Source organism: Podarcis vaucheri (genome assembly GCF_965113315.1).
Source record: "Podarcis vaucheri genome assembly, chromosome: 9".
Lineage (NCBI taxonomy): Eukaryota > Metazoa > Chordata > Lepidosauria > Squamata > Lacertidae > Podarcis > Podarcis vaucheri.
In genome coordinates, this window is record NC_138767.1 from 55,080,763 (window position 1) to 55,100,741 (window position 19,979).

General features: G+C 40.1%; 1 protein-coding gene across 2 annotated transcripts in view; it reads right to left on the bottom strand.

Moving 5' to 3' along the window:
- SCFD2 (sec1 family domain containing 2) overlaps nt 1-19,979 on the bottom strand; it is a 151,870-nt gene that overhangs the window by 83,871 nt on the left and 48,020 nt on the right. For both annotated transcript variants that reach the window (XM_082238152.1, XM_082238153.1), the window contains exon 5: nt 18,973-19,222. In XM_082238152.1, the coding sequence (XP_082094278.1) occupies nt 18,973-19,222 (250 nt within the window). The remainder of the gene's footprint in view (nt 1-18,972; nt 19,223-19,979) is intronic.

Sequence of the window (19,979 nt, forward strand, 5' to 3'; positions counted from 1 at the left end):
TGCCATTCTTTCGTTTCTGGCTAAGAAGAAAACTCGAGATAGTTCAGCTTATAAAAAGTAGGTTCTCTCTGCAGAATCAGTGTTGATGAGAACCATACCACCGAACAGGAAGTTCAAAAGACAGAATGGCAGATGAGAGCTGCTCCATCTGTTCTGGAAACGTATAACTGTACTGCAGAGGCCAAAACAACTGACAGAGCTAAGTCATTATTCATGGAAAGACTCTGAACCCTGGCCATTTGTCAACTGCAGGCCCAAACGGGCTTGCAGGCATCACACACCGATTAGTGCTCTAATAACTGTCACATGCAAGAGGTGTTGCTGAAACTGACTGCTGAAATTTGGGGGCCGAGGCAGGAATAAGTACGTCTCTCATAGATTGACCTCAATGACCATCACTGAGTGACCTTGACTAGGTGATCCTCAAGTGCTGAGATGCCCCTTTTCAAGGAAAAGAAACGAGAAAGACGCTTGCATGGAAATTTGGCTGTGAGGTGTGATGGGTTTTGTGGAATCCCAGTATTCCTTTTGACTTCAGTAGCTTAATTCCATCGTCAAGGCCAAAGAAAATATGTAATCCATCAGATGCATGCATCAGCAAAGGGGACCAATAAAAGTGGGCTGTGACAAGTCTGCTGCTTTCACAAATTAGAATTGCTTGAATTCTTCAGGAGAACCAACTGAAACAGAGATAAATTTGATGTTTGGCTATGGTGGTCTATACATTCACTCCCAAGCAGGGTTTTTGTGGTAGTGATGAAGTCTCTGGTAATTATTGGCTCAGACCCTTCAAGTGTCCCTATATTCCAGTGATGTCCCTGATTTAGAGAAGCCATCCTGGTTTCTGATTTGATCCCAGAATGTCCCACTTTTCCTTAGGATGTCCCTATTTTCATTGGAGAAATGTTGGAGGGTATGTAATTATCTGAAGGCAATCCTGTATAGGGAAGTTTTTAAAAATGTTTCATTATGTTTTTATATATGTTGGAAGCTACTCAGAGTGGCTGGGACAACTCAGTAAGCTGTGTGGGGTATAAATAGTAAAATTATCATTATGGAATGGGACGTCCCTATTTTCATTGGAGAAATGTTGGAGGATATGTTATCTTCTTGAATGTCACAAAGATGGCAGACAGTTAGAAGGGCTTTGGCCGTTTTGCTCAGACCCTAAAGAGTGTAAGGCAGACAGAAGAGCCTTGGCAAAGAGAAAATGCCAAGCAAGTTGGGAAATCAGGGGGCAAGGAAGGGCCTAACACTCAGAGCTCTAAAATGTGCAAGGAGACACCCTACCAAAAGATAACCCTCCAGCTTGTGCTTGGTGACTGTGAACAACAGTGGAGGGTGGCAGTGCTGATGTGCTCATCCCATACCCTCAGGTACTTAATTAAACCTTAACATGAATGCCTGCAGAGGGCTTCTGGTAAAAGTCTTGTAGTAGGCCTCTTCTAGCTTATGCTTACTAAGGGATCCACAGTGGCCAAGGTATCTAGTTAGTTGGAGATGGGCCGAGGAATTTGGTAGGCAAGGCTTCTGCTATCACCTTCATTTCCTAAGAATGCCTCTAGACCCACACGGAAAATGAATACTTTGCCAGAGGCCAGTACTTTGCTACTAAGTGCCCCCAGTTGCCCATACCTTTTCACTTAAAAATGGGAAAGGGAGGGGAGGGAGCTGTGGCAAGTGCTAAGGAAGGAGTTCACATTGGCAACCCAAGATTCGGGTACTGAAGAGCAGGTCTCCATGGTGAGAGGCAGGAGGCTCTTCAAGGCCTGACTTCAGATGCCAGAGATTGAATCTGAAACTTTTACATGCAAATCATGGGCCCAACCAACTAGCTACAGCCATTCCCCTCAAATACTACAGTAACATGTGCTATAATGTTTGCTTGTGAAACATGGACCACTTATAAAAGCCATCTCCAACTCCTTGAAAGATTCCATCAAAGGTGTCTCTGAAAAAATCTACACATCTCTTGGGAAGACAGGCGAACTAATATCACTGTACTGGAAGAAGCAAAGATCACCAATGTCAAAGCAATGATTCTTCAACATCAACTTCGTTGAACTGGTCATGTTGTGCAGATGCCTGATTATCATCTGCCAAAGCAACTACTCTATTCTGAACTTAGAAATGGTAAATGTAATGCTGATGGTCAACAAAAGAGGTTCAAAGACTCTGTCAAGGCAAATCTAAAAAAATGCAGTATAAACACCAACAACCGGGAAACACTGGCCTGAAAAAGCTCTAATTGGACAACAGCCTTTACCAAAGGTGTCATGGGTTTTGAAGACACTCGAACTCAGGACAAAAGGGAGAAACAGGCTAAGAGGAAGGTATGCTTGGCAAACCCTCACCACGATCAGCTCCCACCTGGAAACCTATGTCCCCACTGTGGAAGGACGTGTGGATCCAGAATTGGCCTCCACAGTCAATTACGGACTCACTTTTAAAACCGTGTTTATGGAAGACAATCTTACTCGACTATGAGTGATCGCTGAAGAATAATAATGTTTGTCTCAGTTATACAGCATTATTTGAAAAGCAAAGCAACAAACATAACAACAGCAGTCAATAATCCACTTTGAGAAACAGAAAAAACCCTAACAGAAATTATGAATATACAGAAGGAAAATGAAAATTAGTTTTGTAAGGTGACCATTTTTATGCCAAATATTATAACTTTTTTTTTTTAAAAAAGGCTTTCAGTATAAATGAACATCAGAAATTATAACACAGAAGCATCATGGCAGAGTTGTTTCTTTAAAAAAATAAACAAACAAACAAAGCAGCATAGCTTCATTTTCTACATGTGGGAAAAATCTATTACAGTGGAAAATATAGTCTTTAGTTATTGTCATCTTTTCCTTTGTGTCGTGTGAAGAGGCATTTTTATGGCGATTCCAGAGAAAATGGGAAGGAGCCTAGACATTCTCGGTGTTGCTTATTATCTATTTTTCAGAAAAATGAATCAATGGTCAGAACGTTTATTTTAGATAGGGACACCCACAATATAATAAACTTGCCACTCAGGCAACCATTATGAAAACTGAAGCTGAATTAAACTGTGCTGGAGGATGCTGACCCACACATACACCCCACCTCCCTAGCTTCCTTGGACAGAGAAAATAAACTACCGTTCAATCTTCAGACAAGGGAAGAAATATATTGTGGGAAAGTCTTATTGAACTATTCAAAACGATGAAATTTCTACTAACAGAATGAAGTGTCTAGTTAAATCAGATTTACAGCCCAAACCTATACCTGATTAGCTCAGAATAAATTCCGCTGGATTTACTTTCTACCGAACGTGCACAGAATTACAGCTTTAAGATTATTTTTGCTTGCAAATGTCCACCAATAAGTCAAAGGACTCTTGCAGAGGGCAGGGAAGGATTGCTGTAAACTGCATTTCTGCTTGGAGCAAATACTGAGTGCAATCTTTGTGCACGCTTAGATTTTATTGCCTGCAACTGTAATGGAAGGAAGCTCGCAGAAGGGGGCTTTCACACAACCATTATCCCACTCTAGCAGTTTGTGACTATTAAAAAGCCTCCCTGGAGGGCCGGAGGAATTTCCTGACTAGTGTATGATAGGTGCAGGAGGATGCTAGGGGAAATTTCACTGCAAACCACTCTGCCCCATCCCACACAATTCAGGAGGATTCTGGACTTCCCAAGAGGACTGGGGAGCAGTGCAAGGGAAAGGAAGGGATGTGAAAGTCCCCTTTCATAATCTTCCTTCCACTCAGGAAGTCAGCATCCATGTTGCATAGGATGTAAGAGCTACATTACACTACTAAACTCCCATTGACTTTGATAAGGTTTAAAAGCAGCCTAACCACATGGAGGAATTGTAGCTAAACCATGCTGGCAGGAAAAAAACCCCTAACGTACAAAAATAAGCACAAAGGCTATACAGTGGTACCTTGGGTTACAGACGCTTCAGGTTACAGATGCTTCAGGTTACAGACTCCGCTAACCCAGAAATAGTACCTCGGGTTAAAAAATGTGCTTCAGGATGAGAACAGAAATTGCACAACGACGGCACAGCGGCAGCGGGAAGCCCTATTAGCTAAAGTGGTACCTCAGGTTAAGAACAGTTTCAGGTTAAGAACGGACCTCCAGAACGAATTAAGTTCTTAACCCGAGGTACCACTGTCGTTCTAATCTACCTGACAAACCATGGCTAAGCCTACATTTGAAATAATACACCCAACTTACACCTCTGAAATCATTAAGTGCATTTAATACAAGAAGGGCCACTCCTTTATATTAGACACCACTTTTTGAAACCAACCATTATGGAAAATTGGGCTTTAATTCATAGGGGTGCTATTCTGACAGTGTTAAAGAGTTCACACTCAAATCTGATGCTTGCAGCAGAGTCCTAATCAGCGCTGTTTTTCTAGAAAAAGATGAACATCTCACCATGAACATCTCCCTTGTTCTCTTAGAATAGAAGTTGCGCCTACCTGAGAGGTGCCGAAACCAGGTTTCAGCAAGTTCTGGCTGCAAAAAAGTCCTGGTCTTAATTCAGATGTTATGCTAGCAATCTCCAAGCCATAGAAGTTAGTAAAGCCTATCAAAGTCAATGGAACTTACTTCCTAAGAAATGTGCTTAGGATCAAAGCCTTAGTATACCATTTTACAACACGTTAACATCTAAATAATCACACAGTAAGGCAAAAATCTGAAACTACTAATTATGAGACATCGGTAAAAGATGTCCTATTAGTGGTGGTGACGTAACCATGATAAGGAGGTCATATTTCATCATCAGACAGTTCAAAAGGATTCCTCTCAAGCCACAATCTCCATCTCTGGTTTATATCACAGGCTGCCTAGGCAGCGCTCACTTATATGTCAGCCAATACATTTAAAACGCTGACACTTTCACGTGTTTAAAGTCAGAATAAGCTTTGGTTTTAAAGAGTGAGTCAGTCAAAAATCTTATATGGTAATAGTTAGATACATATTTTAAAAAAGAGTTGCATTATTACGCTTACAGTTTTTGTTTGCAGCAACAAAATGGAGCAGGGTAACCTCTAAGGCATTCTTGTGCAGTACAGTAGTACCTCGGGTTACAGATGCTTCATGATACAGACACTTCAGGTTACAGACTCCGCTAACCCAGAAATAGTACCTCGGGTTAAGAACTTTGCTTCAGAATGAGAACAGAAATTGTGCTCCGGTGGCGCAGCAGCAGCATGAGGCCCCATTAACTAAAGTGGTACCTCAGTTTAAGAACAGTTTCAGGTTAAGAACGGACCTCCAGAACGAATTAAGTTCTTAACCTGAGATACCACTGTATGTAAATGTACGATTTGGAGGAGAGTTAACATTTCACAAATCAGACTCAGAGGAAGGATGCTATTGCTCTGTTGACATTCCTTTCAAGGCCTGAACACAAAACTGCTGCCCCCAAATCTTTCAAGTGTAGTGGGCAGTGGGGCTGGCTATACAGTTGTCCCCACTGGGTACACCATGTAACATACAACTGAGGTAATACAGCTGTATGCTTGTATAGCCATGGGTCATATATTACATTGACCTCATGGACAGGGGGAAAATCTCAATGTCCTCTTCCACCCACCCACCCACTGCTAATCTCCAGGTAGCAATTATATAAATATGATACAATCCAAAGGTACTTGGACAGTCAAGGTCTTCAGCTGTTTTAGTAAGTATTCTGGAGTTTAATTCCAACTGTTCCCCATTAACTTATTAGGGTACTTTCAGGGCTCCCCCCCCCCTGAGAACTTGCTGGAACTCAGTTCTGACACCTCTCAGGTGTGCACCATTGCCATTCTAAGAGAAAGAGAGAGGCATTCATGGTGAGCTCCGGAAAACTTTTCTAGAAAAATAGCACTGAAGAACTTCCCTTAATTTACGCCATGCCTCAACTGCCTCCAAACCAATGAAATTTATGGTGGAATTTTCCTGTTCCAAAGCTCACCACCACCACCATTTAAGTGATGGCATACTCTAACAGAATATTTTAAATTAGGAGCCATCTGTTGACCTGGAAATCTGCCCTTCTTAGGTGCATAGGTTACATTTCTTCAATTCAGTCATCAGGGCAGCCTGGAAATTCGGCTTCTGGAGCTCATCATTTTGGAAGCACTTACCAGAAATGAGACACTGTATGGTATCAGGATTTCCTATTTTTGTTCCAGGATTATAATAATAATAAAAAAACCCTGCATGCCCAGCAATACCTTTGACATTCACTCTTTGAATAGAAGCTTCCATTGGCAACCCATGTTTGAATCTTAAAGGGAGCTTTAAAGAAGTTTATGATATAGCATCTGTTCAAAGAAAATAAATCAAACTGGGTATGTATAAATTCTGGACTGTGGCCCAGGTATATCTTTTTTAACACAAGGGCCAAATCTTTATTAGAGTAGACAGCAATGGATTATAACAGGAGAAGCGCATCTGGATTGGCTTTAACTGGCTCTAAGACTGTCATGCTAAAAAGGCCTGCAACTTAGTCCTCAACAATGTAAAAAAAAAACTTGCATTCCAGCCATTTTCTCAAAATGTAAAACACTGAGCTATGTTACACTCCCCATAATTTAAAATATGGGAAATAAAATGTACTTCATATAATGAATCAAGATGAAAAAGCGTCTTGCTTGAAATATTTTATAAACAGAAATGTTAATATACACTTTAAAAACTGCTCACATTAAAGGAAAAAAAAACTGCTCACTGATGAAAAGAACTGCTCCCTGATGAAAAACACGATTTGCAATAAAAGGATATTATTAGATCCATTTCTTACTACAAAACTAAGCAAATTTATACAAATCATTCTGGAAATATATAGACCATAAAAATATTTGTAAAAATATACTGACAATGGTCATTATCTTAAAATGGAATTTTAAAAGACATATGTCTTAATTTATCAGAAGGTTGCATTGTCATAAACATAACTTTTATGGAATCTACAAGACTCAAAAACAAGAATTTCCAGCCATTAAGCCTGGCAAGGGCTTAACGTTTCCAACCTCCTAACTATGGCTAATGTTTCAAGCACAAATGTAGCCATGTCTAGAAGATAGGGAACATTACATCTTCATTGAGCCATGGTACTTGGATTGTATTGCCTCTGTTGAAACAATTCATATGAGCAGGCTATAAAAGGATCTTTGCTCTTTTTAACTGCCCCATATTCATGCGAATTGGATTTCTGTTGGAGGTGCAAATATTTCAAATAGTGTAACAATTTGCAGATATGTAATACCTCCACATTTTGAAATGCTTTGCTAACTTAAAAAACAACATGAGAAAGAATATTTGATTTGGTGTTTGTTTCGTTTTTTTTTAAAAAGAGTTTTCCCCAATAAGTAATTACTCAGAGTGAACTTTGCAATATTATGCAGAAATTCAAAGAATAATTGGATACAGATCTCTAATACTCCCAAGCCAAAAAAAGAGAACCACCTTCTTTGATAAACCGGGCCGATAAGCAAGCTGCACATTTGCATTATATGCATTTGCTTTACTTTGATCAGTAGTCATTCCTTAAAAGGCAGGCAAACGAGAGCAAAACAAAAAACAAAACCCCAGACCCTTCAGCTTAACTTTCTACTTTGATACACTGAAGACTGAAACCTTCTTGAAGTGATGCAAGAGCCATCCAAAACCAATCTAAGAAGTAAATACAGTGGTACTGTGGTTTTAAGAACAGCTTAGTTTATGAACAACTTGGATTAAGAATGCTGCAAACCCGGAAGCAGGTGTTTTGGTTTGTGAACTTTGCCTTGGAAGCAGAACATGATTGCAGGAGCTGACTAGAACAGAAGGAAATGCATGTAGGTTCAGTAGAGTCTAGCAGTAACTGTTAACAGCAGGCTAAACACAACTGCAATCTGTGCCCTTCACTGTATTACTCAGAAGCAACTAATTTAATGGCAAATAGCCTCCCTGGAGACGATTCTAGCAGCTACTTATGAAGTAAGGACTTGCTTATATAATCATTTATGGTCAAATAACTTCTTAATAACTCTAACCTCAAATTAATCAAGAGACTATGGATATTCATGCTTTCTTTGGACCCAATTTACCTTGGAATAACTGACTCAATAAACTTAACAACTAGAGTGACATCAGCACTTATGACGAATTGACAGTCTCAACACATCACGCAACAGGCTATTAAGTCAAAAGAATGGTCTAACTTACACTTACACTCAGAAGTGCTAAGACAGAACAGGTTCAGACTGTTCTTTCTCAATTATTAATACACAAATATATATCATTTCAAAAGGTCCCAAGGCGATAACTGAAAAGAATACAGCAGATGTAGCTATGTATGTATGAAAAACGCAGGATATTTCTGCTTCATTTGACAATAAACCAAATCCTCCATAAAACATGCTTGTTGTTAAAACTATGAGAGTTAGAAGAATGAGGAGCCAGATCAATGAAACACGCTTTCATTTCAGGACTTATTTAAGGTTTAAGGACTTATTTAAGGTTTATACCTTAAAAAATCATTATGGAATAATCATGGAAGATTTGCAGTACTAAAGGTTCCACCAAACACACAGGATTCTAGGATACAGATGCAGAATATTGTTACTAATGTTAGAAAAATAATCTCATAGGGCACCTCCAGACATCCTTTTTATTTTCTCTCCTCTCCTCTGGCCAAAGGAGAGAAATCACCCAGATATTTCCAGATGTTTCTGAAATTTATCTAGTCATGTTTGGTGTCTAGCCTAACCAAATGAGGGGGCACTGTTGCTGTATAGGACACCTCTCTCAGCCCCTCTCCCTCTGTATCTTTCTTGCTCTGACCTCTCATTCACACACACACACACACACACACACACACACACACACACCATAAATCTTGAGGGCTACAGGTTAGTAAGCCCTGATATAGAAACTTGAAGCAAAGTTTCACAAACTGGAACAATCCTTCTGGATTTAGAATGTCCAGGTTTTATAATGGTAGAATGCAATTGATTCCATTAGGTGAAATTAGGGCAGGCACCCCGAACCTGAGTAACTGAAGGGACAATATTAAGGTTGGTGGCAGTGACTCAAATAGTTCCGTGAAACCATAAATGAGCAAATGATCCTCTAATATGACTAGTCATTAATTCTTCTAGAACAGGGGTCAGCAAACTTTTTAAGCAGAGGGCCAGCTCACTGTCCCTCAGACTTTGGGGTGGGGGGCGGACTATATATTGAAAAGGGAAAAAAGAATGAATTCCTATGCCCCACAAATAACCCAGAGATGCATTTTAAATAAAAGGACACATTCTACTCATGTAAAAACACACTGACTCCCGGACCGTCCGTGGGCTGGATTTAGAAAGCGATTGGGCCGGCCCTGGCCCCTGGGCCTTAGTTTGCCTACCTATGTACTAGAAGTACCCTAAAGCAAGTAGATGAACATTAAGAATGGAAGGATAGGACTTTAATCCTTTACCCAATCAGATCAGGTCACAAGCGTCCCATTTAATAAATCCCTATTCATGTGAATAGCAGGGGATCATATTCTGGCTTATTTCCTTGGTTTGTTAACCAACGTTAAACCGGAGTTCCCCATTTCAGATGTTAATAGGGAACTCTGCTTTAATTCAAGTCATGATCTTTGCATCAAATCCAGCACACAAAGGGAGGGGGAAGCACTCTGCCATGATACTTGTTCCCAACTTCCACAATCATGGATTAGGAATGGTTTATGGTTTATGAACCATTAATTTCATACATGCTATTTCACTGTTGAAAAACCAAGTCCCAATGAGCTTCAGCAATAAAAAGTGTTGCTAAATCATAAGACAGTTTGGCTCCACATATTCCATAGCAACAATGGAACACTTGTGGTTTCTTATGTTTTAAGTCCCTGCACATCTGCTTTCAACAGAAAACCTACATTTCAGCCCCTAATTTCTACATAAAAACCTGTATGATATGCAAGCTGGGAGGCGGGAGTGGGTGCTGGAATCTGGATTCCATAAAACCTGAAAGGATCTAAATTATACCCAGGACAACTACTGAAGGCATCATACAGAACCATAGTTGTCCAGTTACAATTGGAAGGGAGGGGGTTGCCGTTATTAGTATGATGTCATGGTGTCTAGGAGTTGTGGATTCCTAGCCAGAAAAAAAACTTGGAGAAATCAGGAATGGAATTGTTCCAGGGGATGATTATTTAGGCACTCAATGTGGATATTTAAATTTTCCAGCTCTTCAAACCTATTGTTATAAACAAGAAGAAAACCAACAGTTCAAGCAGCTTACTGAACAGCATACCATCTTGTCATTCTCAGCAAAAAATACTGATAGGTTATACCTTCTATAAGCACATTTACAAATGCTACAAAATGTGAAACTGCATGCTAGGCAAGAGCCAAAAAAAGGGTGGTGGTGTTGTTTTAAAGGTAAAGGGACCCCTGACCATTAAGTCCAGTCGTGACCGACTCTGGGGTTGCAGCGCTCATCTCGCTTTATGGGCCGAGGGAGCCGGCGTACAGCTTCCGGGTCATCTGGCCAGCGTGACTAAGCTGCTGCTGGCGAACGAGAGCAGCGCACGGAAACGCCGTTTACCTTCCCGCCAGAGTGGTACCTATTTATCTACTTGCACTTTGACGTGCTTTCAAACTGCTAGGTTGGCAGGAGCAGGGACCGAGCAACAGGAGCTCACCCCGTTGCGGGGATTCGAACCGCCGACCTTCTTATCAGCAAGTCCTAGGCTCTGTGGTTTAACCCACAGTGCCACTGTTGTAGTAGTAGCATCTCACTTATTTCTGAAGGACACATACACACACACACACACACACACACACACACACACAGTTTCACAAAGTAAGCAGATAGAAAAGAATACTCCTGTTTTAAATATGTGTGAACAGCGTTCTCTGGGATCTTTCTAAAGAAGCCACATGTATGGAAAAGAAATGGTGAGGTGGGGGAAGAGAAAAGCGGAGTTCCTATTAAAAAGCATGCAGATTAATTTTAAACACAGCTTATTGACTAATTAAAAAGTTTACTTAAACTTGGTTTTTAGATGACCTTCTAAATGCCCATCTGCTTATGTATTTTGAGAAATGTAAATAGCTAATGGATATTTTGACATATCAGTTTCCTGCTCCAGTTGGCTGACTTGTTAAATTGGCAGGAGTTGAGGGGCCAGCAAAGCTAAAAGCATATATCTTGTGTGTTTTTTTCCCTCTTTTAAAAAAAAAATTTATTAATAAATTCAATATAACAAATTATCATAACATATCCTCTTATATCTTGTGTTATAAATAAGGGGGGCAGACAGACATGTTACGGACACCTCCGTGAAAACTGACATCCAGTTTAGGGTCTGCTCAGACCAGGTGCTGAAGAGAGGAGTAAACAGTGAACACCTGAAAGCATAATAAAAAGTAGAGCTTTTATAGGAATTATGATCTAAATTCCATTTTGAATACCATACTAAAATAGGAGCTGATGTATATTTATCTAGTTTAAAAGCCATGACTCAAAACCAAGTCTTAGTACACAGCTAAAAAATCAGATATCAATTCCCAATTTTAGCATTTTAACGATTTCCTAAAACACAGCACTTGCCTGTATAATATTTAGGTTCTCCACTTTATCCCGAGGGCTCAGGGTGCATTATGGAAAGTTTTCTAATCACACACGTTTCTTTTTGTGTACTAGCTTATGGTGTAACAGAGGCCAAAGAAATTTATCAGCTTAAACCTATCCATGTTTACTCAAAAGTAAGCCCTACTGTGATCAGTGCAGCTTACTGTTAGGCAAGTGGGCATACGATTGGGATCCAAGGTTACAATCCTAAACATAGTTGTGAGTATAAGCCCTTTTGAACTTACCTCTGTGTAAACATGCATAGGATTTTGCTGAAAAATTATATTTCTTAGAAAGGTGCCATAGGAAGGCACTGGACATAGTAAAAGATCCATCGCATCCTGGTCACTGTCTCTTCGAGCTCTTGCCGTCGGGGCGGAGATACAGGACGATGAAGACAAGAACGAGCCGTTTTAAGAACAGCTTCTTCTCCAGAGTGATCTCGGCCCTGAATGGGAAGCCCGGACTTTGAAAGTCATCTAATCTCCCTTGCTGTATTATACTGTATTGTTTAATTAGTGTTTTTATGGAGCAGTCAAGTAATTTCGTTGTCCCAGAAGGGGGCAATGACAATAAAGATATTATTATTATTATTAAATAAATAATTTTTTTAAAAAGATATGCCGGTTAATCCTATGCAAATAGGATGTCATGCGCATAGTTAGCTCAAAATTAAGCTCCACTGAGTTCAATAGGATTGCTTGTTGTTTTTCTACTTCTAGATAAGTATGCCTAGGATTGCACTCAAAGAAACCCAGTTCTGTTCTGATTTACTTGTATTTACTTCTATTAGATGTACTAATATTTCAAAGTCTCGATGCCCTCCAGCAACATGTCGTTTCCCCTACCAGATTTCACCTCTTTTATTTAGATTTTAGAAGTAGAATTGCTTTTCCAATAGGAAAAAGAAACTGCATAGGTCAACCCTCCGCTCACCATAATGTGACCCAAATTAGTTTTGAGCACAATGTTTTCCTTAACATTAAAATACGATCTAGACGTATCAGATCCACATCTTTTGTATGGATGGTTTAGCTTTTAATTCAACGTGTATTGACCTTCACAGCACATTATAAAGGATCTCTGATCTAAGGGTTTTCTTGAAGGTTTTGTAATGAGTACATTATGGTTGAAAAAACTGCATATATATATATATATATATATATATATATATATATATATATATGCTTTCGTAGATTTTCACGGGTACAGGAATGCACAGACACCCCGACTCTTACACGGGAAGACACCCGAAGACACCAAAACCTGCATATATATATATATATATATATATATATATATATATATCCCTTTAAAGCAATCTCCTCCTGGTTGCAGGTTGTCCTCAAAAGAGAACTAGAGGCATAATTTTTGTTCCAAGATAGCAGTCATAGGAGGTGATAGAGAATTGGAGCTGGAGGGAAACAGGACTTTTAAATAGGTCAAATAGGCTGCCTTATCAGTGGAGTTTGTCTACGCCCAATTGTTCTTAGTACTCAAGATTTTTGTCCACCCCCTTTTTAATAGAGTTGAAATGAATCCCATCCCTGTTATTTTTGTATGGTATCATATTGGAAAGGGGAGCCATTTGGTTCTAGACTGGTTCAGCTAGTCTGGGATTTCATCTTTCTCTTGTGCTTTTCACCCTCTCGTCAGGAGACAGTAGCCAGTTGGAATCCATTAAGTCTAGGAACTGTGGCATTGTCTCACCTCAGCTATGGACCTAGGTTCTAGAGTTACCCCAGAGTCACATCTGATGGGGATAAAGTGAGCTCAAATTCACATTTTGGCATTGTTTTAAAACTGTGTTCAGCTGTGGACAGGTGTTTCAAAATAAATGTAAATTACATATTTCAAGCTCTACTTTTAAGATCCTATTTTCTTTTATAGCTGCCAAAAGAAATCTTTTACACGAAGAAGACTGTTTGCGATTACAGTTTACTACAGTGCTTGGCCTAAACCTTTGCTCTTGATTTCTGCTGGAAACAGTGATGAAGAATATAAAGCTGTTATGAATTAGTCACTAGAAAGCCCTGAACGGTTACATTCAAGTATCCATTGCATTTGAATAGCTCGCTATAAACAAACAACTATGAAACTATGTGGTATGTAATATTTTAGAGTGATGCCAATGAGAAGAGGTATTTATCATCCTGCCACTTTTATTATTTTAGAACATACTGAGAAATTCAGATTAAAGACAACTTACTATGATAATCATATCTTTTATATATGTATTTGACACTACAACTGGAGCTGCATGCAAGGAGTCCCTGGCAGATCATTCCCAAAAATGCCAATCATCTGCTTGGAGAGAGCAGAGAGGGACTGAAATCTGGATAACCATAACTTTGGCTAATTCTGTGACAAGAACTACATGAGCACAGCCTCAGCTGCTACACAGGCCTTTGCAATACCAGAAACTGCATGCACAATTCCTCCACTGGTTGGAAATATGTGTGAGGAAGCCTGCTTCCAAAGACATAAATGCCTCTGGGTGGATTAGGGTGAAAATGTAAGCAGCTTTCTCCCCCCGCCCCTTTTTAATTTTGTTTTGACAAAGTAGTAATCATTAATAAATAAGAATAAACATGTGCACCCCACCACCAAGACCATTCCATTGTAACTGTCCAACCTCCCAAAATTTCAACACCTCTTGCGATGGTTTGACCCCTTTCAGTTTTAACAATACAAATTCTACAAACACCCTCTCCATATCTCCTCAAAATCATTTCTCCTGCATATTCCCCGTCTTACCTTAATGGCACATGTTAATTTATCATTAATAGCTATATCCCTAAGCGCCTTTCTAGGATTCTTATTTTTAAAAGATTCTTCAAACGCCATCCGTTTCCAGATATTCAATCTTTCTCACAACAAAAAATGCAGATATATTATTACTTCTAATGTGTTTGTACAGTGTTAATAAATATGTGAAGCAATGTCCAACTCTACTGTTTCTTTCACTGCTACTGGTAGAGACTTCTAGTTCTATGTAAACACACATTTGTCATATGCGATAGTACGCACATAATATAGATTTTGCTTTATCCTATACAGATGTAAAGGAAGAACCAAGTATTTATAGAGAGCACATCTGGTTCATTTGCAAGAGAACTCTATGGAATTGTCCTTTTCTCCTCCCTCCCCCCTACTCTCACTCACGTTCTAGCAATTGCCATGGATGTCTGAGACTGATACAGCTATTTATTAACGTTAGCCAATGTGGTTGGCTATCTATGTACATCTGTTGTGTAGAAATGAATGGCAAGGGGGAAAGTGATGGCTCACATTTTCTCTGGAGTCTCCAATGCAGCCACAATAGAAGAAACAATATTTTGTCGAATGTGCCAGAAATCTTATGCAGCGTGGCTGTGCTTTTGTTTGCACGCACACCATATTTTTTTCCATCTGCATTATGTTCTGCAACAGTTGTTTATTTTGTACTTCCACATAAACAGCTGTACTGGATGCTGTACTAGTCTACGCCTGGCAGGATTTGAAAATTGTTACAAATGAGTTATCCACACGATGGAGAAACTGAACAGCAACCTATTTGTGCTATTTGCCACATGTTCTTTAATCATCTCAGTTAAAATCTCCAGTCCTAATACAAGTACACACACAAATCATGTCTGGATGCAAAAATGTTAATTTGGGCCTTTCCTAATTTTTTTCTTGGGTGGTGTGAAAAAAATCTCTCAAAGCTTTCTTGTAATAACATTATCCAATAAGAGTTGAAGAAAATATTTTCAGTACATAGACAAAGGTTAGTTTTTTTTGTTGTTTTTAAAAAATAACATGCTGAACATATCTGACTTTAGCTACAAAAGGGCTAGAGGAAGAATGTGCTAGCACTGCTAAGGACCCATAAGTACATGGGGCTCTGAATTTCCTCGAAGGTCTTGCATTATTAGCATTGTGCTTCTCTCTTGATGGTCGCCACAGGGGACTTGACCATGCAAGTTTGCTATGGCCACTCTAGCAGTCATAAGCTTACTTTCTGTAAGAAGAAAAAGAGTTTGGATTTGATATCCCGCCTTTCACTCCCCTTAAGGAGTCTCAAAGCGGCTAACAATCTCCTTTCCCTTCCTCCCCCACAACAAACACTCTGTGAGGTGAGTGGGGCTGAGAGACTTCAGAGAAGTGTGCCTGGCCCAAGGTCACCCAGCAGCTGCATGTGAAAGAGCAGAGACGCGAACCTGGTTCACCAGATTATGAGTAGTCCACCGCTCTTAACCACTACACCATGCTGGTTCTTCTGAGACCTCAGAATTGGAATTTCAAAGTCTGAAAGCAAACAACAAAAATAACCTGAACCCTACTGTCTATGTCAGTTAGGTTGGTTGGCATTCATCTGTCTTGAAAGACAATGGAGGAGTGACCAATGTGGGAGAGACATGTTTTGTTGCAGCTGGGGCAGATGAAGGTATTCAGTTGTGCTGCTGCAGATTCACCATGGCATTTCTTCTCTCTGCGCTCCCCCCAGGGGTCAATTCCTCCTCTGGTCACTGCTATGGATACACAACTTGACTGCCTGCCTGCAGGCACTGTGGTCGTCTGCAAGGAATTCCCACATGAGCCTTTGGATAGCTTCTAATAGGTGTAGATCTGTTCAAGGTCAGCACACCTTCAAAAGCACTCCATGCATGTTCATGTGATTCAGACTGTAGGCCAGTTTCTGCAGTACGTATCACAACACTTGAAACAGTTCCACAGATGTTTGCTCCAGGGCCCAACCTGCTCTGCCACCCTTATAATTCCTACCAACCCCAGTTGATCACAGGAGCCACATCAAGCGTGATCTCTGTAGAGTTTAATAGATTAAAACACACACCAACCATTACTCTGTTAGTAATTAAACCAAGTGAAGTGTGTGCTAATGGCATCTATAGGCCTCACGCAAGTCCTCCCAAGAACAGCAAAACACGTGGACAAGAGCCTAATGGGATGTTTTCCTTTTAGTTAGCCAATATTCACATTCAATAAAACATTAGATGTTCATTTTAGAAATGTTACTATTTGCAGTGCCAGAGAAGATAAATCAAGTGCACAAAGCAGTGGTTTACTGAAGATGCCTTTTGAATTTCCAAAGCCGGCATTAAGTACATTGATCAAAAGGGAGGCAAGCTGCTTTAATAGAGAGAAATGCAGCCAAATTTAAGAACATAAAACAGTTGTAACAATTTCTAAAATTCAGTAGTAACTTTCAGCATTTGCTTGGGTGCATCTCCAATATGGCTTGTTGTTGTTGTTGTTGTTGTTTGTTGTTGTTGTTGTTGTTTAGTCATGTCCGACTCTTCGTGACCCCATGGACCAGAGTACGCCAAGCACTCCTGTCTTCCACTGCCTCCGGCAGTTTGGTTAAACTCGTGTTAGTAGCTTCGAGAACACTATCCAGCCATCTCGCCCTCTGTCGTCCCCTTCTCCTTGTGCCCTCCATCTTTCCCAACATCAGGGTCTTTTCCAGGGAGTCTTCTCTTCTCATGAGATGGCCAAAGTATTGGAGCCTCAGCTTCACGATATGTCCTTCCAGTGAGCACTCAGGGCTGATTTCTTTAAGAATGGATACGTTTGATCTTCTTGCAGTCCATGGGACTCTCAAGAGTCTCCTCCAGCACCAGAATTCAAAAGCATCAATTCTTCGGTAATCAGCCTTCTTTATGGTCCAGCTCTCACTTCCATACATCACTACTGGGAAAACCATAGCTTTTACTATACGGACCTTTGTTGGCAAGGTGATGTCTCTGCTTTTTAAGATGCTGTCTAGGTTTGTCATTGCTTTTCTCCCAAGAAGCAGGCGTCTTTAATCCTTGGGGTTGAACCTAACGGCTGTGAGCAGACTTCTGATTGAAAATGAGCTTCTTCTTCTTTTTACCTCCACCTTTCTGCTGCAGCTCTGTGACTTCCAGAAAAGCCACTCCTTTTATTTGTTATTCAAGGATGCCCCTCCACAAGAGAGCCATGAGGAGCTGGTGGACATTTTGAAAAGTTGTGGATAGATGACCCTCCAGAACAGTGTGGGACATGGCATGCGGGGGGAGGGGGGAGAGAGACAGCGGAGAATGTGGGGTTGATCAGGAATGGGGGTATGGAAAAAAATGCAGGGAACCCCATACATGACTACAAAATGTCCTCTGCTTACACAAGAACCGCTGGATGCAAATCACTGAGTTCATCCACATACACCAAATTACAAATGCTTCCTTTAAGCCACAGAATCCACACTAATAGGAGAAAAGCAGGAAGTTACAGGATGTATCCCAAATGACTATATTAACTCCCCATCGAATGAAACTGAATCACAGATGTTGACCTAAGTGGATAGACGTGGAGGCCTTGGTAACGTGGAGTTAAAATCTTTTATCCAACACAGAGGTCCACACATTGCAGCGGAGAAGGAAGATCCCCTGATACACTTTTGTAGTTTATTACCTACCTGACGGCGCAAACTTGTTTGAGGAGACAAGGGTAGTCACATCATTGTGAGCAACATCATTGGGAGTGGTTAAAAATATTTTTTTCTGTGTTTTTTTAAAAAGCCTAGTTATCTCTATTGCTTCACAACATGTAAACACATGAACGCTTTCTGAAGAAAGTAGTTTACTTAGTACGCTAAAATTCTCTCCCAATTCTCTTTTCATGCCTGTTCAGATTTTGGACACTGATAGGGTGACAGTTGCTTTAGTGCCATTACTTTTAAAACCATTTTCTCCTAAAAAGAATTATCCCAACTAATTGGGGATCACCTGACGAATGTTGAAGATATCACAAGGCCATGTAGCCAATTAGATTTGGTTGGTAGGCAACATCATGGAACCAATTCAGGAGTTCTGGCAATACCTTCTAAACTGGCTCACTGGGTTTTTTGCAGAACTTCTGAAAAGTTGACAGAAAGCAGAGGACGTTTTTCCCAGCTCAGGAACATTTGACTACAAAGCAACACCCCCTCCTTCAAGCTTTGCATGAGTTACAGCTAGGCAATCTCAACTCTACACTCCTCACTACTTTAGCCCAGCACAGAAAATCATTTACTATGCCATACATCTCTAAAGCCCTGGACATACAAAATTGTTTAGGCTGCATTTCTACATGCAATTACCTAACAGTAAATCCCATGGAACCCAATGAGACTTACTTCTCAACAGATGCATATAGAATTGCACTTAATTTGCTAGGATAGGATTTCATTCTCTTCAATAAATGTGTGTGCAACACGTTTTATAAATAAATAGTTAAAGCATGCAGCAGGTATTAGCAGCACCCTGAAAGCCTCGGAATAATTAATCTATTTTTAATTGATGGAAGTCTATAGCTTAAACTGTGTCTGAACAGGCCTGTTCCTTGAACAAGGAAGGGAATCTACACTTACCTGCTATTTTCTGCAATAGGAAAGGCAGTTCAGGCTCGTCACAGAGAGACTGGACGAGAGCCTCTTTCACTTCTCTTTCAGCTTCATCCAACTCTTTTCCAGTTTTGAGTTCCCCAACTATGGAGTAAATATACACCAGCAATACAAGGAAGTCTTCGGGGGTATAATCATCATCTGTCCTGTTCTTATGAGACTTGATGATAGGCAACAATTGGTTCAGTACAGTAGGTAATGTTGACTCCCCAATATTCTGCAAATAGAAAGATGGGGGGGAGGGGACAACCACATTATAAGAATTTGAAGGATGGCTGCATTGTGGTTCACATATTGTTTCACAGAGTACAGCTTAGGTAGGTTCGTCTTTAAATGAGAAGTGAATTAAATTTCTCCCTGATATTTACAATGAGTTATTGCCCTTCCCCTCAAAGTGACTTTATGGATCTGTTTCAGTGTGGGATTTTATGCAAGTGACAGACTTTCTTGGGGCACAGGAACATACCCTCCAAAGTTTCTCTGATGAAAATAGGGACACCCTATTATTTATTTATTTATTTATTTATTTATTTATTTATTTATTTATTTATTATTATTATTACCCCCGCCCATCTGATTGGGTGGTCCCAGCCACTCTAGGTTCATAATAAAACATTAAACATTAAAAAAAAACCTTCCCTGTACTGGGCTGCCTTCAGATGTCTTCTAAAGGCTGTATAGTTACTCATCTCCTTGGCTTGGGGGGTTGTATAACTCCATACCCTCCAACAGTTCTCTGATGAAAATAGGGATGTCCTAAGGAAAAGCGGGACATTCTGGGATAAAATAAGAAACCAGGGCAGTTTATGTAAATCTTGGACTGACCTTGGAAAATAGGGACACTTGGTGGGTCTGCAGCAAATTGCTTCAGTACATAGTGGTCACTGATTCTGGACCCAAAGTTTTTTTTTTTAAAAAAATAGATAAGCCACACATTCTTTAAAAAAAAAAAAATTCATTGTCTACTTGTCCCT